Here is a 20,549-nt window from a genome sequence, read left to right as displayed (position 1 = left end):
AGCAAATAGACAAACCCATATCGTGAGTAATCATCGGTGAAGGTAACGAAGTATTCGTATCCTCCACGTGCCTGTTGGCTGAGCGGACCACATACATCAGAATGTATCAGTTCCAGCAACTCAGTGGCTCTTCGACCCTTATCGGAGAAAGGTCGCTTAGTCATTTTTCCTTCTATGCAGGATTCACAAGTAGGTAGTGAACCTATTGCAGAGGCTTGGAGTGGACCATCCCTCACAAGTCTCTTAATCCTTTCTAGACTGATATGACCAAGTCTTAAGTGCCATAGGTGTGTTGATTTTGTTAGATCGGAGGATTCAGAAAGTTTGATCCTCTTTGGCTCCCTAATTAGATCATTATCTATTTTGGTGTCTAAAAGAGAAGGTTGAGTGGGATAGATGTAGAAAAGAGCATTCTTCATACATGCATCAGTGACAAAAGAATTATCAGGAAACGAAATACGAATTCCATTCTTGATAAACTTTAAACAATAATCTTGCTCACGAAGACGAGCAACGGATATTAAGTTCTTCCCAAAGGTAGAAACAAAATAAACATTATTCAAGTTTAAAGAGCGGTCTTCAAAAGACAGTGTCACGGATCCCACAGCCTTTGCAGACACCAGGCTCCCATCACCCCATTTGAAACAGAACTCGCCTTCCTCTAAGCTTTTGGTTTTCTTGAAACCATTCAAGGAACAACAAATATGGTTAGTAGCAGCGGAGTCAAGAATCCACGTTGATACATTATCAGCTACTAAGCATGCTTCGGTAACTAGTACAATACTATGTTCCTTTGCTTTGAGATTGGCAGGACAGTTCTTTTTATCGGCCTTGTGAGGTCTCTTCTTAGTTCCAGAGGCGGAGGCTTTTTGCTCAGTAGCATGTGCCTCTCCTTGATTCCTCTTTCTCTTAGTGAGACCTACAGCAGTGTGAAGTTCCTTCATAAGCTTGGTAACAGTGTACTCTAGCTTGTTTATGGAGTAGTTCATCTTGGAGGTATCAAGAGATGCGGGGAGAGTTTCTAAGATCATATCTATGACATTCTTCCCATCAGTCTCAGATCCTAGGATTTCCATTTTATTTAGAAAACTAATGATCAGTATCATAAAGTCTCTAACAGGAGTCCTAGCTTTCATATGACAGTTCATAAACTGTCGGACTGCTTGTTGCCTTGTTTGACGCCCTTGCCCTCCAAACATCTCAAGGAGATTGTAGAGCATTTCGGCAGCGGTCTCGATGTCATGATGTTGCTCTTTCAGCGTATTGTTCATAGATGCCAAGATATTGTTGTCAATGGTGCCCACAAGAAGAGTTGTAGTCTTTATTTTGTACATTTGATGTAATAAAGTCTCATGAAGACTCTTGCTTGTAATTGCCTATCTATTCATTAATAAAGTTGAATCGTTCATTCATTCTTTCTTTGTTTGAAGCTTTATGATAAAACCATAGTCTTTTAGTCCATAAACAAACTTAACAACTTACGAAGAGACAAATGTAGATTTGCATGAACAAACTCTTCGTAGTTTGCTTAAAACGATATATTCGCAATCTTAGGGTCAAAGGACTATTGACCTCAGTATGATTGTTAGAAGAATCTATGATGTCTGGTTATGAGGCATTGAGAGTTGGGGACTCTATAGTTCTTCTAGGTATCTTCCGAAGGTACTGAATTGACCAGTGCACTTCTAGAGACAATATAAGAACAAACCATTTAACCTCTTATGTCTCGAAGTCACTATGTATGAATTGCATCATGCTTACCTTAATCCTGAAATGAGACATGCCATTTCACACCTTAGTATTCTCATTTGAGAAAGACAAAGTTCGGACTCACTATGTGATTCCGAACAAGGCCTATTGGTGAAGTACTAAGTTGTGAGTCTGTCATGAGTAACTTTGTGAAGTTCTCATAGATATGGAATTCATGTACAAAATTGCTGAAATGCAATGTATGTCACCTCATGCTTTGTTCCTTGGAGTGTGAATAAATGAACTGGCCACTGTCCAAATTGAGTCCTGACTCTTTTGGATGAAACAATGTGACTTGTTAGCTCCTCGTCAATACATTGTTTCTAACTTATTCACAAGCGACAAAGGAGTTGAGGAAATAACAGCTAGAAGGGTAAAATGGTAATTTAGTAAATCCTGACTAGCTGATGACATTCATGAAGGGTAAACATAGATAATATTCAGTGGATCCGCTCATTACAATTAGGTGAATTCTTGAGTAGAAAATAAATTCATTTGAACCGAGAGATTTTCAGTGTCAGCTCTTTAGTGGAGTCAGTTGGCATTAAGCTAAACTTGGAAAAGGTTTGTGAACTTTTGAGTCCAAGTGTTTAGCTAAAGCTTTGTTCATTTGGGTCCATGAGGTCACTGTCACGAATCACATCGATAGGAATAGTTAAACTGGAAGCTAAGTCAAAACAAGAACGAAAATAGTGAAAAGGGTATTTTTGTCTTTTGAGACAAAGGAAGAAATGAATGTCAATAAATTTTTTGACAAGTTCATTTGATGACTTAATGTCACTCGGCCATGACTTGATCATTGGGCCATGTGAATTAATTTCATTTCATAAGAATTTTATTGAAAGTTCTAAATGGGCCTTTTCTTATGTTGTCATGAACAAGTGAAGAAAATTCTAGAAGCCTTTTCTAGAAGATTATGGGCGCCTACCCTATAGAGAAATAGGAGAGTTTATTTTGTGCATAAATGTATTTAGATACTTGCCAAAAGAAAAAGAGGAAACAAATTTCCCACACATGCATGGGGAATTTCGGCCAAGTGAGAAAAGGGCAAGCCAAGGAATAAAAAAGGAAACAAATCCAAGCCTCTAGGAGGCAGCCTTGGGCGCCCAAGATAGAATGGGAAATAAAGGATTTTTGCTCATGAATATGTGATATTCTATAGAAGAGGAAACTACCTTATTGAAGGTAAAACCCCTCCTATAAATAGGAGCCCCATTCCTCACTTTTCATTCATCAAAAGTTCTAGAGATTGAGAGCTTCTCTCTCTAGACTTGGCCGCCCCTTCCTCTCTCTCTCTCTAGTTTATATTTTCGATTTTTCTTGTCTTGGCACCTAGGTCCTCACTCGACCTAGTGTTTAGCTCTGCGACTTCGAGACTCGTTCTTAAGTCGTAGTGTTTAAAAGTGCCCACTCACTGATTCCTTCTTTTCGAGTGATTTAGTGATAGAAACTTTCGTGGTTGCTCGAGGTGCCGAGGAAAGAAAGAGAGACGTGCTGCGAGGGGAGACGAGCGTTGCGAACTTTCCAAAAGCTTCTTCAAAGTTCAAGCTTCAAGAAAGGTTAGTAAACTATTAGCTCATATTGGTTTTTAATTACATGTACTTGCACTTGTCTAGGTTAGTAAAAACTGTTTTACTTGTAAAAGAAAATTTTTAAAATTCCGCCGCTTACCGAAGCGTTAATTATTTTCTCAAACCCTAGATCGATTCCAACAGATATAGCACCTCACAATCTCATCGGATCGAAGCCAGGCCGCTAAGGCGTCATTGTCCTCTTGAGTCGAATCATCATTCGTAAGAAGAGGACACGGGGTGGTGAGTACCTTTTTGTGCTTGTTAATGGTAACGATGATGTCGAGGTAATGTTTCCAATTAACGTAGTTTTCGTTTTCGAGTTTGTTCGAGGAAAGAATGAAAGAGAGAGAGTTGGGAGACATATTGCCTATAAAAGTTGAAACAAGTTTATGATTAGTCTTTACTTTAGGATTTAAGTTTGTTTAAGACTTTATAAAATCCAAAGGTGTTATAAACCAAACGATAATTTACTCCTTCGAGGGAAGGCCGCAAAAAATCTCCATTTATAAGTAAATGACACATCATTAATGCTAAGCCCAGATGTCAATACATCAATTTTGACTAGCCACCTTTTAAATTGGTTTGATCACTCACATCCTTTCGCAGGGCCTCGAGGGAGGATTACTAAGGATTGAGTCTAAGTGTGTAACCAACCACTTAGTCCAAAAGATTGACTTTGAAAAACAATCCGCCGAGGGGAGGCCTTGTCATCATTGTCTCACTCTCGGACGTAGCTCATTGAGCAATGATCAGAGCAAAGCGCCCTTGAATACTCTCATTTAAGAGAGGGCCACGAGGGTGACTCTTAGTCCGGCGACACTTGCACTTTTCATTAGTGTTGGGGATCGTGGGTTACAAACAACAAGTAACCCTCCCACTTAGTTTTTGGAGTTGGTTCATCGACTCTTATAAGTTCGGAAACAGATTTCCTAGTTAGAGAGCGACAGAGCGGACAACTAGAAGAGAATCCTAGATCGACATGTTCAGAGTAGTATTAGTGCATAAAGGAACAAGGTACATACTCGATCTTTTCCTATTTTCTATTTCGGGAAAGTGCTTGAGGGAAGTGTGAACTTCAACTCACTCGAACACTTGAAAGTTTGAGATTACACATCTTTTTATTTTTCGGCTTGTCTACAAAGAGACCTCCCACTCAAATTTTCAAGAGCATATAGATTTTGAACATATGTGATATAGATATAGTTTTGAAAACATTTTGAAAACTTATTTGATTTGGATGACAAAATATTTTCAAGTTTGAAAGTGAAAACGGTTTTTCAAAATTCAAACTAGTTTTGTAAAAACTCAATTTCAATTAATCTTTCAAAAATCAAAACTTTTTAATCTTACACATCATGTTTATAATCTTATAAAAAACAATTTTTCTCAAGAAAATTTTCTCATTAGAGTTCTATAACTCATGGTAGTGGGGTTTGAAAATCCGGATTTCTAAAAAACTGGAGTTTCAGCACAGCCGCGCACCTCAGAGTAAAATCGCTATATCTGGAGGCTCCAATGTCCTTTTGAGCCGAAACCGGTGGCATTGGACAGAGGACGGACAGAGCTTTAATTTGATTCAAGAATCATTAAATTTAGATTTCTGAGCCGAGAGTTATGCCACTTTTAATGCGGGTTTACTCCAGCTCGAAGAAAAAGAAATAATTAAAGCTTGGTCCTTTTTAGGTGCGAAAAAGAATCGAGTGTAACGGAACGTTTTACGAAGGTTGTTAAAGCTTTTATTTGTGTTTTATTAGCAAGGTAATAACAAGGCATAAAAGAAATAACAACAAGCACAAAACGATTCAAGTAAAAATAAGAAACTAGTAAGACAAGAAAACTAGTCACAAAATTTTACTCGAAATTTCTCAAACCTTTAAAACACGTTTTTCAATATAAAAAATTAAAAACTTTTAGAACTGATTCTAATGTGTTTTTTAAAAACATCCCAAACTCATAGAAAATCAACATGTTTTTTTTTAATTTAAAGGCAAGAGCAATAAATTAAAAAAAAATCTAAGATAACAATTCAAACTTGTCACAAAATTAGTAAACTTTCGAAAACGATTTTCAAGCTCATAATTTTAAAAACATGTACATGCTAATCTTTGACCATAGCTCTGATACCATTTGTTGGAATTGATCTAGGGTTTAAGAAAAAGATTAAACGCTTCGGGAAGCGGCGGAATTTTAAAAAATTTCTTTACAAGTAAAAACAGTTTTTACTAACCTAGACAAAGAGCAAGTACATGTAATTAAAAACCAATATGAGCATAGAAGTTCACTAACCTTTCTTGAAGCTTGAACTTTGAAGAAGCTTTTGGAAAGTTTGCAACGCTCGTCTCCCCTCGCAGCACGTCTCTCTTTCTTTCCTCGGCACCTCGAGCAACCACGAAAGTTTCTATCACTAAATCACTCGAAATAAAGGAATTAGTGAGTGGGCACTTTTAAACACTACGACTTAAGAACGAGTCTTGAAGTCGCAGAGCTAAACACTAGGTCGAGTGAGGACCTAGGTGCCAAAACAAGAAAAATCGAAAATAAACTAGAGAGAGAGAGAAGAGGGGCGGCAACCACAAGTTCTAGAGAGAGAAGCTCTCAATCTCTAACTTATGTGGAATGAGAAAAATGAGAAGAATGAGGCTCCTATTTATAGGAGAGGTCTCACCTTCAATAAGGTAGTTTCCTCTTCTATAGAATATCACATATTCATGAGCCAACTTCCTCTTTTCCTCTATGATGCACTCGGCCAAGGTGGGCTTCATTAAGCCTTGGATTTGTTTCCTTTTTTGTTCCTTGCCTTGCTTCTTTCTCAACTTGGGCGCCTACCTCATATTTCCCTTAGAGGAAATTTGTTTCCTCTTTTTCTTTTGGCAAGTATCTTCATACATTTATGCACAAAATATTCTCTCTATCTCTTGGGTATGTTGGGCGCCTATAGCCTTCTAGAAAAGGCTTCTAGAAGCTTTTCCATTTGTTCATGACAACATGAAAAAGGCCCATTAAGAATTTTCAATAAAATTCTTATGAAATGAAATTAATTCACCAGGCCCAATTATTTCAATATGGCCGAGTGACATTAAGTCATCAAATGAACTTGTCAAAATTTATTGACATCCATTTCATCCTATGTCTCAAAAGACAAAAATACCCTTTTGACAATTTTCGTTCTTGTTTTGACTTAGCTTCCAGTTTAACTATTCCTATCGATGTGATTCGTGACAGTGACCTCATGGACCCAAATGAACAAAACTTGAGCTAAACACTTGGACTCAAAAGTTCACAAACCTTTTCCAAGTTTAGCTTAATGCCAACTGACTCCACTAAAGAGTTGACACTGAAAATCTCTCTGTTCAAATGAATTTATTTTCTACTCAAGAATTCAACCTAATTATGATGAGCGGATCCACTGAATATTATCTATGTTTACCCTTCATGAATGTCATCAGCTAGTCGGGATTTACTAAATTACCATTTTACCCTTCTAGCTGTTATTTCCTCAACTCCTTTGTCGCTTGTGAATAAGTTAGAAACAATGTATTGACGAGGACCTAACAAGTCACATTGTTTCATCCAAAAGAGTCAGGACTCGATTTGGACACTGGCCAGTTCATTTATTCACACTCCAAGGAACAAAGCATGAGGTGACATACATTGCATTTCAGCAATCTTGTACATGAATTCCATATCTATGAGAACTTCACAAAGTTACTCATGACATTCTCACAACTTAGTACTTCACCAATAGGCCCTGTTCGGAATCACATAGTGAGTCCGAACTCTGACTTTCTCAAATGAGAATACTAAGCTGTGAAATGGCATGTCTCATTTCAGGATTAAGGTAAGCATGATGTAATTCATACATAGTGACTTCGAGACATAAGAAGTTAAATGGTTTGTTCTTATCTTGTCTCTAGAAGTGCACTGGTCAATTCAGTACCTTCGAAAGATACCTAGAAGAACTATAGAGTCTCCAACTCTCAATGCCTCATAACCAGACATCATAGATTCTTCTAACAATCGTACTGAGGTCAATAGTCCTTTGACCCTAAGATTGCGAATATATCATTTTAAGCAAACTACGAAGAGTTTGTTCATGCAAATCTACATTTGTCTCTTCGTAAGTTGTTAAGTTTGTTTATGGACTAAAAGACTAAGGTTTTATCATAAAGCTTCAAACAAAGAAAGAATGAATGAACGTTTCAACTTTATTAATGAATGAATAGGCAATTACAAGCAAGAGTCTTCATGAGACTTTATTACATCAAATGTACATAAATACACACTACAACTCTTCTTGTGGGCACGATTGACAACAAATCTGTATTTGACTGTTCATTTGTTGTTAGGTTTGTTTAAGGACTAAAGACTAAGGATTATCATAAAGCTTCAAACAAACAAAGAAGAATGAATGAAAGTTTCAACTCTTTATTAATTATTCAGCAGTTACAAGCAAGAGTCTTTGTGAGACTTTATTATATCAAATGCATATAAGCAACAACTACTACTCTTCTTGTGGGCATCAATGCTAACATTTTCAGCTTTGAACGAGCAGCCTTGTTGATCAAGCAATCCGAGGGAAATGAGATTCTTTTCATTTTAGGGACGAATCTCACTTTCCCTAGGATCTTTTCTTGACCATTGAACATCTTGAATCTAATAGTGCCTATCCCCAGCACTTTACACGCCTTATTGTTTCCAAGAAGAACTTTGCCACCATCTTCTTCTTTGAACTCCTCAAACCAAGAGTGGTTAGGAGTCGTGTGAAACGAACATACACTATCCATGATCTAATTTGATGTGGAGTCTTTCTTTGATAACCCCAAAACTTAAGCGCTCTCATGTCCTTCTTCGACGAGAGCAGCCTCTTTTGGATCTTCATGCTTTCTTTTACAGAAATTTATAAGAAAATGCCCTTCTTTGTGGCATTGGAAACAATTGTACTTTGTCTGGTCTTTGGCATTTGGCCCTAGCAACTTTGACTTGTTGCCACTCTTCGATCTTCCAAGCCTTTAGTCTTTATTTGAAACGCGATGATCCGATCTTCCTCTCGCCACAAGGCCTTCTGTGACTTCAGCGATGGATTGACTTTCGATCGGCTTTGACTTACGGGCTACCAAGAATTCTTCATGCATCAATTTCTCTATCGCGTACTTGATAGTATCGACGAAATTGTTGTACGCTTTAGGCAAAGCTTTGAGAATCAAAACCTCCCGGTCTTCATCGTCTACCTTCCTGCCCACATTTTCTAGGTCAAGTGACGATTATGGCGAAGTCAGCGAGGTGCTCTTCAATCGTCTTCTAGGAGCTCATTTGGAAGCCAAACAACCTCTCTTTCAAGTAGATTCTGCTGGAGAGAGTCTTCGTGAGATACAACTTCTCTAGCTTTTTCCACAAGCTTGATGCGGTGATCTCTTTTGAAACTTCTCGAAGAACTTTGTAGAGAATTATGGTGATGTACGCCAATCCTTGAATTTCTTAAATCTCTTCAGGCTTCATTGCGTTTGGTAAGGGCTTTTTCTCATCAAAACTTTCGCCACCTTCATTTGGACAAGGATGACTTTCATTCTTTGTCTCCACAGCGAGAAATCTCCTTGGCCATCGAAATTCTTGATCTCGATCATGGAGAAACCCATTGTTATTAACTATGAAGCTCTGATACCAATTGTAGAGTTTCAAACGCTTAGCCTACACGAAAAAAGACTTAACAACAATGTCTTAGGAATCAAGAAAATGAATTGACCACACAGATCAACAATCAGAGAAGAAGAAGAAGAGAAAGACACAAGAGAATTTATCCTGGTTCAGTCGTTAACGAGACCTAATTCAGCTGTGGCTTCACTAGTCGACAATCCCTCAATCTCTAATCTTTCTTACACAATACATCTCTCATTCAATCACTCACACTCTCAATGATTTTTCTCTCAGTGTTCTTGACTTTATAACCTAGTTCAAGAATCACTTCTCTCAATCTTTTCACTCGTGTTTCCCTGATTATAATAAGCTTGCATTTTGATAATCAAAACCCTTCCCAAGACCAAGTATTTATATAAGAGGACTCACACATCTAAGCTTCATGACTTGAGACTTTATAAACAAGTCATCAAGTCATTTACAGCCTCCCAAACTAGTCAAAACACTTAGACTGTTAAAGTCGTTGAAGTAACTTCATGCGCACGCCGTTTCCTCTATTTCAGAGTTTAATGTCAAAACTTTATAGACGTAACTACTTTATTTTCACTAAACGATATATTTGAAAAGAAATGTTTTTTTTAGAATGATAGACTTTTATACTCTTTCATGTATTTCTTATATATTAATGCTCCACAGTTTAATATAATTTTATACTACTACAATAGCATTGATTTGACAACAAACAAAGATCGAGGCTTAGGCAATTCTAATTGTGATCAGGACCAGCACTGAAAATGAATTAAAAAAAAAAAAAAAAAAAATCAACAGTTTTTTCATAGGCATTATCTACGAAGAGAAAGCAACCAACCGATCATTAAAACCATACAAGCCATTGAAGGGAACCACAACATACGTTATTAAACACAGAAAATATTCATTCATTTTCTTTGAATTTACAAAAGGCTGCGCTGGATCGGACAGGAATAAATAAAGAACTTGTTTCAACGCGATTAAAAAAAAAAAAAAAAATCGGCTTTTTTCTTTACTCAATCATCATCAAGAGTCACAAGAGTAGGTATTTGGCTATGATCATGATTTACAAAATCAAGCTTGCTCAACCTCACACAACAGAGTATTTTTTCTGGAAGTTCTTCTGGTTTCTGTGCCTGTTTCACAACACAAAGCACGAGAGTGTTGGTTTAAATACAAGGCTTTCACCAAACTTGTAAACAAGCCTTTTTAGGTAACGTGATTTTCAAGGTACCTGAATAGTTAAACCGAGATCAAGCACCCCGTTTTTCAAACGTTCTCTGAAGGACTCGAGTCCTTTCCTTGCTATGTAGCTGAAACGGTGAATGTCCAGATCGATCTCAAAGTAATTCGGACCCTGCAAGTAGACACCAGTGTTCCACAGAGTCAATGCTGATGATTCTAAGAATCATATTTACATTGCAATATATTAACCTTATAAAAGTTGTGTTGTGGTCGAGAAAGGACCGGTTTCTCGTTATAAGCGCTTATAAGCTTCTTTTCGGTAGAGCTCAACTGAAGATCCTCGGGATTAACCACACCCGCCATGATCTTTAACCTTTCTCTAAATGGAACCATCGAGTCTTTCGCAAACCCTTTTACCTTCTCCATCTCATCCTCAATCAATTTCTGTAGAGTCACCAGAACTTGAATATAATAACCAATACAGAATAACAAGCAAAAAATATACAAATACAAATATGCAAGGTATGTTTGGAACCTGGAAAATCTGAGGGGGTAAAATTAGAATAAATTGTATTTTACTTCTGTTTAAATCGAGTAATGTTCGAGAGAAATAAAATTTCAGGGAAATTTTTTAACTAAAACTGAGATCTCATTTTCCTTGGAAACTTGTGTTGAAGATGGAAATCTTTTGGTTTCCACATGTGCCACGTGTGTGAAATCTTTTGGTTTCTTCATGTGTCACATGTGTGATCTCTTTCCATTCTTTTTTCGCTAAGAGTTTCCTCGACTTCCAAACAAAATCGATTTTTTTCCCCTTGCATTTTCCTTCAAATTTTTATTTTCCATCGTAAAATTCGGGCTCCAAACATAGTCGTAAGGAAAAGAGAATACCCTGATGTTATCTTTGCATTGGGGAGAAACGTCTTTGTTGAACGTGTCAGAGACTCTGAAATAAAGTACGAGACTCATTCCCTCACCATCGGTATCGCCGAGAAACATTGCAGCAGGGTAAGTGGGCAACTGCAAATAAGTATCCATAATCCAATATTGAGGGACATTTTTAATCCTTCTTTAGAGCTAACTCGGTCGAAAAATGTAAAAAATAAAAAGGTTTTTTGAAGAGCAAATAGTACCTGAATATTAACAATGAGGAGCTGAGGGACTGTTCCTTCTGCTTTGAGGTTCGGGAGCTCGAGGTGTTGAGCAATGTGATCAATCTTTTTTGGGCAGAAAAATAAATCAACGCCGATCGGCGTGTATGGACAGCAATTAGAAGCAGGTGATTTTTTCTTATCTCTGTACGGAGTAAAGAATTAACAGGCGATTAATCACATTCTGCACAAAGCAAAGAGAGTTAAAATAAAAAAACCCTACTTTAATGAATCATATTTATACATACTTGAAATAGCTTTCACCACGAAGTTTGAATATTGATGGAGGAATCTCAGACCAACTTCCAGCGTTCAGCTTATCATCCCCAGTGCAGCGTGGTATGATAAGCCCTGCTCGTGGACGGTACAGATACTTTTTCGATTGGCCTAAATTTGTTTCAACAAAAAAACAAAAACAAAAAAAATATGATTATCAAGAAGCTATGCTCGTTCACTCATCGTAATGCAATAAGAAAAGAAACCTACTTTTTTCAATTGTTTCTTCTCGTTCACAAGATCGCCTCTTGAAAGAGAGTCTGAAAACCGTTGAAGACTTTTTTTGTTGCTGTGAGACCAAAGACGATGGATGAATAAGTTTGTCGTTGAAACTCACAGCGGGCAATAACTTGCTTAGGCCTGATTTTCGGCTGCTTCCTCGAAAAACTCTTTCATCGGAATCGATTCGGTCCTCCTTGAAACTTTTGAAGCTTTGAAGAGGGTTGTCTAATATCTTATTTTTCTTGCTAAACACTTCATCAGCCTTCCCTAAGCAAGAAAATTAAAATCCCAAGGTCTTGATAAGCAAAAAAATAAAATAACAATAAATAAATTCATTCTTTCTATGTAACAACTTTGAGTAGTTATTTTTTTTTTTTTGTTATATACCTCCATTGATCTTGACAAAGCTCTGGTATTCTTCGTATTTGCAGCCGTTATCTAGAAAGCACGCCGATCTTTCATACTGAAGAACTTGACTTGATGGGATGTTTCCGATTGGATTAGCCACTATCGGAAAACCATCTGCAGAGTGGGGAAGCAGCAAGAAAAATAAAAAATTAAAAGTGAGTCAAAATATCATAAATGGCATAAGATAAATAAGATATCAAGCATGCTTTCAAATGGTAAAGATCTTAATATTTAAGCCGCCAGGGACTCCTTTTTTCTGTTCTAGATTACTTGTGTGAGTGAGACTCTAAGTTATGAACAGTTAGTAAATATGAGGCTTGATGTTTTTCTCACCTCCTTGTACACTGCTAAACTCTTCATCCGAGTCAGACTCCAAAATGCTGACCGAGTCATACCAAGATTCTTCTTGGCAAATCACTGAAAAGGCAAATTAATAGTTCAACTAGTCAGATCAGATCAAGATGCTACAATTTGGCACGTATGAAACTCCTAAGAAAGTGACTTCCAATTTCCCTGTTGACCAAAAAAACAAAATATCTGTTTGATGGGACCACATGGTCATTAAAAAAAAAATCAAGACAAAGTAACACAAGTTTATCATAGTTTAAGATTCACGAGCTATAATTTATGATTTGAAAACGGACACTCGGTCTCACCGTTCGAGTCACACTGGCTTCGGTGCCACTGCAACTGAGTCAGGTGGTACTTCGAGTTTGAGAGCTCGGATCTCCTGCAAGTGGTTGTCGTCTCGCTCTCCTCGAACTCCATCTGAACGAACTCGCTGACGGCGTAGTCCGTTATATTAGTTCCTACTATATCGCCGCTCGCTCTCTTGCCTCCTTCGGTGACCACTGATGAGCTCGAGATCTTCACATTGCGTTTCCCGAATCGGCAAACACACTTTCTTCTTCTTCTCGGCTTGACCTTGTTCGAATGAGTAGACACACACCCGCCCATTGTTCAAGATATTACAGCACAGGCCCTGATAACCAAAAAAAAAAAATTATCATCAGAAACATTAGGTTCTACCAATCATTGAACCTATAAATATTTATAAGGTCATGGGCTAATCCTCTCACTGCCAATTGGTTTCGAGATGAACATCGGTCCAAAAATTATGGGATTCGGCCCAAGATGAGCGAACCTTGACATTAACAAGGAGATTATCTTTGTGTGAAAACTAATCATTTAGGCAGTGTGACTGGTGGGATCAAAAGAAACAAGAAAGAAAAATCAGTTTAAACTTTAAAAATTTAAAACAAAATTATTAAGAGAAGGATCATTCTAATCCACTCTAATAATACTATGAAGAACTCAGATATTAGTGCTACACCCAGAACACAAGTACAACGAGAAACAGAAACATTGATCGCCTTAAGATTTATGTATACTTGTAAGACTAAAAAATGGAGGCTTTGTATGATTTCTTACAGAAATCTAAACCGAGCTAGAGATCAGGAGAGGAGAGACTGTATCTGTAAGTACAGTTACCGGATAGCTATTGTGTCATTCATCAATGAGAAAAATACAAATTTAACTTTTAAAAAAGTAAAAAATTAAGCTTGGAAAAGAATGGACCGTATCAAAAGAGGTTAAAGAAGACAAAAGATGAACAACACTCCTACGCGCTTTTTTTTTTTTTTTTTTTTTTAAGAAAATAAATACACGTTCTTAACTGTTAATCAACGCTCGAAGAAACAAATTACGCGTAAACAAACTAATAATAAAAAAAGAAAAACGAGGATACACTTGATTATTAATCAATTTAGTCAAAAGAACAAGTGAAAGCTTTACGAAAAATAGAAACGGATGAAAACGTACACGAAACGAAACGAAGACAAGTATCAGACACTTTATACACACACAAACAAATACAAAAAGAAACACATATTTATAAATGTATGAAAATGACGTAACGAAGAGAATCAACATCACGAAGCAGATGAATTCGTACCTCTTTAATAGACAGATCTCGGAACCAAACCGAACCTAAGAAATCGAAAATGCAATTTTAGAGAGAGAGAGCTAAGACGACGCAACAATGGAGATAGGTTTGTGGTCCGACAATGCCGGATCCGGGCTCGATTCCAGAGCCAGGCTCTCTCTCTCTCTCTCTATCTTGATGTATTCTCCGTGTTTGTATGTAATGCATATACATCTCTCTCTCCGTAGAGCTCTTCGTGTCGGGTGATATAGTTGGGTCAAATAACACCCAAATATGTATATATTATATGCGCTATGTTATACTATATAATAACATGTAAGTATATGGAGAGAGAAGACGCAGACTCTTTCTTTCCACCTTAAATATATATATATTGGTTTCATAAGCTCTTTTTATTTAAGTTTATTTTTTTTTTTTTTGGAAAAGAGAGAGACAAAAACAAAAGTGCGGGCACGTCTTTCTTATAATTAATTTTAGAGCAATGCTATTTGACACTACTCACTACTTTGAACTATCTACTCAACTGTTGACACATAGACAAATCTGTCCACGTGTCAACACTTGAGTGAGTAGTTCAAAGTAGTGTTAATTTTATCTATATAAATATAACTAACTGATTTAAGCTTCTCTTCTGTATTTTTAACCGACTCAGTCAGTGTCTATTTATTTATTTATTTTTTTTTTAATAATCATTGATTTTTTTAATAATAATATTACTTTGATTTTAATATATATATTGCAATGTGCATCCTATGAACCATCTATGCTTCCTCCCTATGCATGGTAGAAAAATAGAAAGGATTGAAATAATCCAAAGAAAATTAAGAAGATTCTTTTTAAAAAAAAATTATATGAAGTAGCTAATTTAAACTTACTCTTTAACAAAATAGTCAAAATTTTATATGCATTGCATAGTAGTTGACGGTTCGACCCAAAGCCGAATCAAATGACTGCACCGAGTTTGATTTGTAGAAACTCGAAAGTTACGAGTTCCCTCTTTTTGCTCAAGAACATTTTTCGTTCGTCGCGGAGATCTGAAAATAATAATAAGACGATATTAAGCTAGAAAGACGCAGAAGCGGTGCCTCTAGCGCGCGCTCCGACAATCAACATGAGTCTGATTGTTATGTGTGTGAGGTGAGTGTTCCGTTCTTTGAGAATATTTAAGAGAATCAGGCTTGATCAGCGTGAAAGTCCGTGCGGAGGGTCTTCAGAAGCGTTTCATGACTCTGGAATCGAGTGATTGTATTTAAGAGAGTTGTGTACCTTTTTCACGTTGAGGAGAGAGGTATTTATAGTAGTTGGGGGCTGAAAAAAGCCCTGAAATTCGGATTGGGCGAAGGCAAGGCGCGAGGAAGGCTTGTGGCGAGTGCATGAAAATACAAGCGCGTATGCCCTCGTCCGCATCGGCGCGTCGCACTGGTGCCTTGGAGCGTCGTGCCAGCGCTTTGTGCGCATTGACGCATCACGCTGGAGCCTTGGCATGTCGCGCCTACGCTATGTGCACGTCGCGCTGGTGCCTTGGCGCGTTTCATTTCTTTTTGGCTTTTTCGCCTCTGTGGTCCCAGATCGGGCTTCTTTGTGGGCCTTTCTTGGGCTTTGACTTGAAATTCCATGAAAGTCACAAGGAATTTAATAATTTTCGAAAACGTTCGACAATTGTAGTCACTTATAGTGTAAAAATAAAGATATCCTCTTTTATGTTTGGGTAAAACTCGTTTTCTCAGGATTTCAAACTAATTAATCAAGGTGTCAAAAATTTTAATCATCTATTTTTTAATGCACTTTCTATATATACCAAATAGTTTTAAAATTAATTCCATCGCTAAAATTACACAACAAAATTTCAAAAAATTTAGTCATGTCTTCAATTTTGTTAATCCAGTTTCAAAGTACACAAACAAGGTACATGATTTTAGTCAAGATACATGTTATATTTAATCATACCTTCAAAAAATTAATTCACTTCTATAGCATAAAAAAATCTAGCTAAAAGTTAAGTTTGAATCCCCCAACAAGCAACAAAATGATAATAAAATGTTTGAAGTATTTTTTTGACTTAGTCATCAGCAACGAGAGTGCAACAAAGTGTCAAAATATTTAATCCACTTTGTATAAAAAAACACTCAAACCAAAGACGGAAGAATAAGAAGAATTCTGAGTCATGCTCCGCAAAACTCCTTCCAAATCCCTACGCCGAACCAAAACCCTAAGCCCATGAAATTACATCTTCTCCTCCCCACTATGATCAGCAACCATTGTTAGCTGGTGTCGGAGAAGCATCACCGTCGCAATCGACTTCATCCTTCCCGAGGCAAATCCTATGGCCTCGAATTGAAAGCCACGAACTTGAAACCCTCCGACGAAAAAAAAGTCTTCCGATCCGGCGAAAGCCATCGCTCCGACCAAAACTCCAAACAATCTTTGCCCCACGATGACCTCATCCTTCCGGCGGTGTAGATCAAGTACGTCACAACGGATCCGGCCGAGACGAAGGTTTTGTCGGGAAGAACATCGTCTCGGAGAGCATGCTTTGAATCTTCCTGTACGGAGGGGTACAACCGGAGTGTCTCCATCAGTGCAGCTTTCCGGCAAACCATCTGATCTGCCTCCTCGAATGAGATCGGCTCGTTGGCCCAAGCGGCTGCGCCAGAGGGGCCGCCACGTGTGTCTTCGGACAACTATTTAGAAGCCCCAAACGGTTCGATCCAAGGCCGGACCAAGTAGTCGCATTCGAGCTTGAGTGTCCTGAACTCGGTGTCCCGAGTTCTCCCTAGCTATGATTGGTCTCTCTCATCCTCCGTTGATCCTGCAAGAAAGGGAAATGGTGAACTACAAAGGGAAAACAGAGGGGTTGCCTCTGTTTACCTCTCGGACGCTCAACAATAGAAGGATTGAGGTAGAAGAAAGATGTTTAGGGGTTGAGAGGCCAAAGATGAGTGAAACGAGTGACTCAGAGGTTCGGCAGCGTTTCAGGGCTCAAATTCGGATTACCTTGGAAATAGAGTCAGTGCCTCTATTTATAGATGGAGTGTGGACTGCATGGGAGAGGTGGCCGACTGGGTCAGCAGCATGACCATCCGGCCATGGCCGGCTGGTCGCTCAGCCGTCCGCCCATCGCCGGTTGGTCGCCTAGCCGCCCGGCCATGGCCGGTTGGTTCTTCATCCAGCCGTTCGGCCATACAGCCATGGTCGACTGGGCCTCCTATCGAGCCGTCTGGCTGTGTCTGGACAGTCCCGTGGTGCGCCATCCGGCCGTGTCCGGACGGTCCCGGATGGATTTTTGTTTCTAGGGTTCATAGATTCCAAAATTGGGGGTTTTTGGATTCCGTGAGAATTCTGAGAAATTGTTTGGTTTAAGTTGTTTATTGAGCTTGGTTATTGATAGTTATGGCTTGATTTTGTTCATTGAACTCGGAATTTCTTGGTTGTCGTTTGAATTTGGCCGAAATTTGAAAAAAGAGAAACTGTTTGTACAGCCTCTGTAAATCACCGTGGACGGACTGGTATGATCTGAGTTCTTATTTTTGGATATTTTTCATAGATAATAGACTGTATGAGTTTTCTAAAATGACCAAGAACATGTAAATCCATTGAGTATTGAATGAGTTATGAATTTTCAAAGATTGTGTTTTGCAGCAGTAAATACAGGATTTCCAGAATTGTAACAGTGAATTACAGGCTGTTTTTGAGATAGCTATTCTTGTCGTATATATGCTGTAATATCTCGTTAGAAAGCTACGTGAGTCTACTTTCATTTGCCGCTAGAATTAATCGATTTGAAGTTTTGTAGCTCGAGTTATGATGACTTAAGCGCTAGTGGGTCAGGCTGTCGGGATATTCTTTTGACTTGTTTATGTTTGTCGAGCGTTCCTTTCTTGTGTGTTCAGCCGGGGCTGGTTAAGTGTTTGTTTGGTTTGGAGTTGGTTAGAGTGTTTTGAGCTTTATGTTGGAGTTTTGGTTAGTGTGGATTTGATTTGGTTTAGTTCGGGTTTTGGGTCGGGATGTCGGGATTTGAATTTCAGGATTGATTATGAGTTTGGAATCATGAAATTGACTTGTTATCGGATTCCGCGATTCAATTACAGATCTAGACGAACGAGCAGGAACCGGACGAGTCGAAGGCGATGAAGCCGGGTTTTGAAGATTTTAAGAAAAAGTGTTATCGAAATTAGAGCTTGATTAACTCGTGAGTCTTTTAATCGCTTATAGCGTTTAAATACTCTTGGATTTGATTATGTAATGTATTTCCTGTCTTTAAATAAATAATTTATGATTATTTATTTAACAACGTTTAAGAATTTAATTTAATTATTCGCTTTGGAATTCTCGGTTACGTTTAATTCGGATCAATTTATTTAAGACTCATAATCATATTATTGGATTTTATTTCGTATTATTCTCAATACGAAAATACGCGAGTCTTGAATAAAACGACTTCCGAAAAACCGGAGAATAGTAAATTAAATTCTCGAATTCCGAACCGACTCGAATCTAGTCCCGACAACGAACCTTATCTTTTCAAGTAGTTTCGAATCCAATAACTAACGAAGTTTTAACTTCGGATTTTAGTTTTCTCGATGCTTCAGGACGTGCTAAAGGTCTCGAGAAGTGTGTAAAGCAAAGAGACTCCGGAATTCATCGAGTTCTCCGACGAATTTTTCCGGGTAAGTGGGATTTAGGTTTGAGGCGCCAAAAGGGGAATGGTTCTTAGTAGAATAATTGTTTATGTTTATTCGTTTAATCCTAAAACCAAGAGGAACCCTCAGTTAGAAAAGACGACCGAATAAGACTTCGGCCACTAACTAATAAGATAATAAAATGATAGGGTTAAAGGATTAGCGGGTTAAGAACCTTGAAGCCTTTAAAGCTATGTTAAGCTTCTGTAATAGGTTTTACCCATTTGTCCTTATGAAGAGGACAACAGGAGGAGGAAAGACAGTGTCCTCCGGATTCAATCCCGAGAGGAACTGTTCTAGGAGAAGGTCCAGCCTCAGAGCTGTCGACAACTCCTTCTAAAATACGTAAAGAGCCATACAGTGAAACTAATAATGTTAATGACGGGCTTTATCCCGATAAGATCTCCTTCTGTAATAAGATAGGCAGGTAGGTTGTAGACAGCTCCTGTAAAACATAATGAACCCTTGTCGGCAATGTGGCGGGTGGCATCCCAAGAGGCCCTTTAATGGGAAGTCGATGGGTGGCTTCAGGTAAGTCGACGAGTGGCTTATCTGTCCTGAGGGAAATATGAACCCTGGACCAACCAGGGATTGGTGAGGGTTTGCTCCCCTCTACCAAGCGCGCGTTAAGGCCTTCCTACATGTGCTAGTGGATCCCAGACGTTAGAACTTCGGCATTCCGAGGACTAGGCTCGAGTTCTCGGAATGGTTTACTCATCTCTTATGAACGGCTGCGGACTCAAGTGTTGATTGGCCAGTCCACTGATGTAAGGTGCCAGGATGAGTGAGATGGATGAGTTCCTAGGAAATCGGTTGTTAGCCGGATTCCTATATGATCGGGTGATTGATTGTTTTAGAATTGAGTTCTAAAACTATATATGCTTCTGTTATTGAATAATCTTTCGCTATGCTACTTGAATGATTGAACTTCTTTGTTCTTCTGAAACTGTCATATGCGTTCATCATCTGCATCTATGCGTCTCATGTAGTAGTAGGTTACATATCCTGCTTACTGAGTCAATGTGACTCACCCCATAAATATCTCTCCCTGTAGATAAAGGAAAAGCTCAGGCGAAGCTGGAGTGCTAGTCGAGGTAAATCTCATGATGACATGTGGCATAGGAAATGGGTATCAGTTTTTGAAAACCGAGCTTGTATGCTCGTGAAAGTTTTTATATAGATTTTGAAAGAACTGTTATAATATAATAACGTTTAGATGATCGGTCCGAAACTCTTTTTACGCTTTGAAACTCGGTAAGCACGATTATGGGCACGTGCTTACGAATAGCAAGCTGGGTAGTCCGCATTTTTGTAACCTTTTTAGAAGCGAAAAATTTTACCGGACTAGCTCTAGAATTCCTTGTTATTCCTTATATGTAAATTAATTTTATTTCCGTTTTTGTTTAATAAACGTTTTGTGAATGATGTTTGAAAATGTTTTATGTTCATTTCATTTGAAAATATAAATGGTTATGAAAATTTTACGAGAAAGGTCACGATCTGAGGGCGGCGGGTGTCCTGCGGGTCGTGACAGGGCCGCAGGGTTGTGACCCTTGCGGGCACTCAACCTCTCTCGCAGGTCTTCGCCACGGTTGTTCCGTTGGACGGTAAGTCGATCCCTTATGTCTTGATCAGTGGCATGGGGGCGTGAGCTTCGAGCCACACTCCTCACTCGCCGAGTCGTTTGACCTTCCCTGAC

At 38.4% G+C, this 20,549-nt stretch overlaps 1 protein-coding gene across 3 annotated transcripts; it reads right to left on the bottom strand.

Moving 5' to 3' along the window:
- Positions 1–9,846: 9,846 nt before the first annotated feature.
- On the bottom strand, positions 9,847–14,596 carry LOC149407809 (DUF1336 family protein (DUF1336)). Of its 3 annotated transcripts, none has more exons than XM_089615542.1 (11): positions 14,181–14,596; positions 12,883–13,208; positions 12,560–12,643; positions 12,206–12,340; positions 11,807–12,085; positions 11,569–11,707; positions 11,303–11,465; positions 11,061–11,189; positions 10,419–10,613; positions 10,219–10,341; positions 9,847–10,120 (listed from the first exon to the last, which is right to left on the bottom strand). In XM_089615542.1, the coding sequence occupies exons 2-11, from the start codon at positions 13,181–13,183 to the stop codon at positions 10,001–10,003; spliced, it is 1,668 nt and encodes a 555-aa protein (XP_089471668.1). In that variant the 5' UTR covers positions 13,184–13,208; positions 14,181–14,596; the 3' UTR covers positions 9,847–10,000. The 3 variants fall into 3 exon arrangements, with proteins under 3 accessions (XP_089471668.1, XP_089471675.1, XP_089471660.1); XM_089615549.1 differs by lacking the exon at positions 14,181–14,596 and adding an exon at positions 13,658–13,788; XM_089615534.1 differs by lacking the exon at positions 14,181–14,596 and adding an exon at positions 13,306–13,578.
- Between the last annotated feature and the right edge of the window lie 5,953 nt (positions 14,597–20,549).

The sequence above is a fragment of the Urtica dioica genome, chromosome 1, assembly GCF_054948205.1.
Source record: "Urtica dioica subsp. dioica isolate 48M chromosome 1, U.dioica_male_clone48M_v1_H2, whole genome shotgun sequence".
In the NCBI taxonomy this organism is placed as follows: domain Eukaryota; kingdom Viridiplantae; phylum Streptophyta; class Magnoliopsida; order Rosales; family Urticaceae; genus Urtica; species Urtica dioica.
The sequence above is the reverse complement of the archived record's forward strand: the minus strand, read 5'-3'. Positions and strand labels throughout refer to the sequence as shown.

Coding starts and splice junctions, on each gene's coding strand:
- LOC149407809 (XM_089615542.1), bottom strand. CDS start 13,183: ATGGGCGGGTGTGTGTCTACTCATTCGAACAAGGTCAAGCCGAGAAGA. Junction 11,190..11,302: donor TCCTCATTGTTAATATTCAG/GTACTATTTGCT, acceptor ACTTATTTGCAG/TTGCCCACTTACCCTGCTGC. Junction 10,121..10,218: donor ATCTCGGTTTAACTATTCAG/GTACCTTGAAAA, acceptor GTTGTGAAACAG/GCACAGAAACCAGAAGAACT.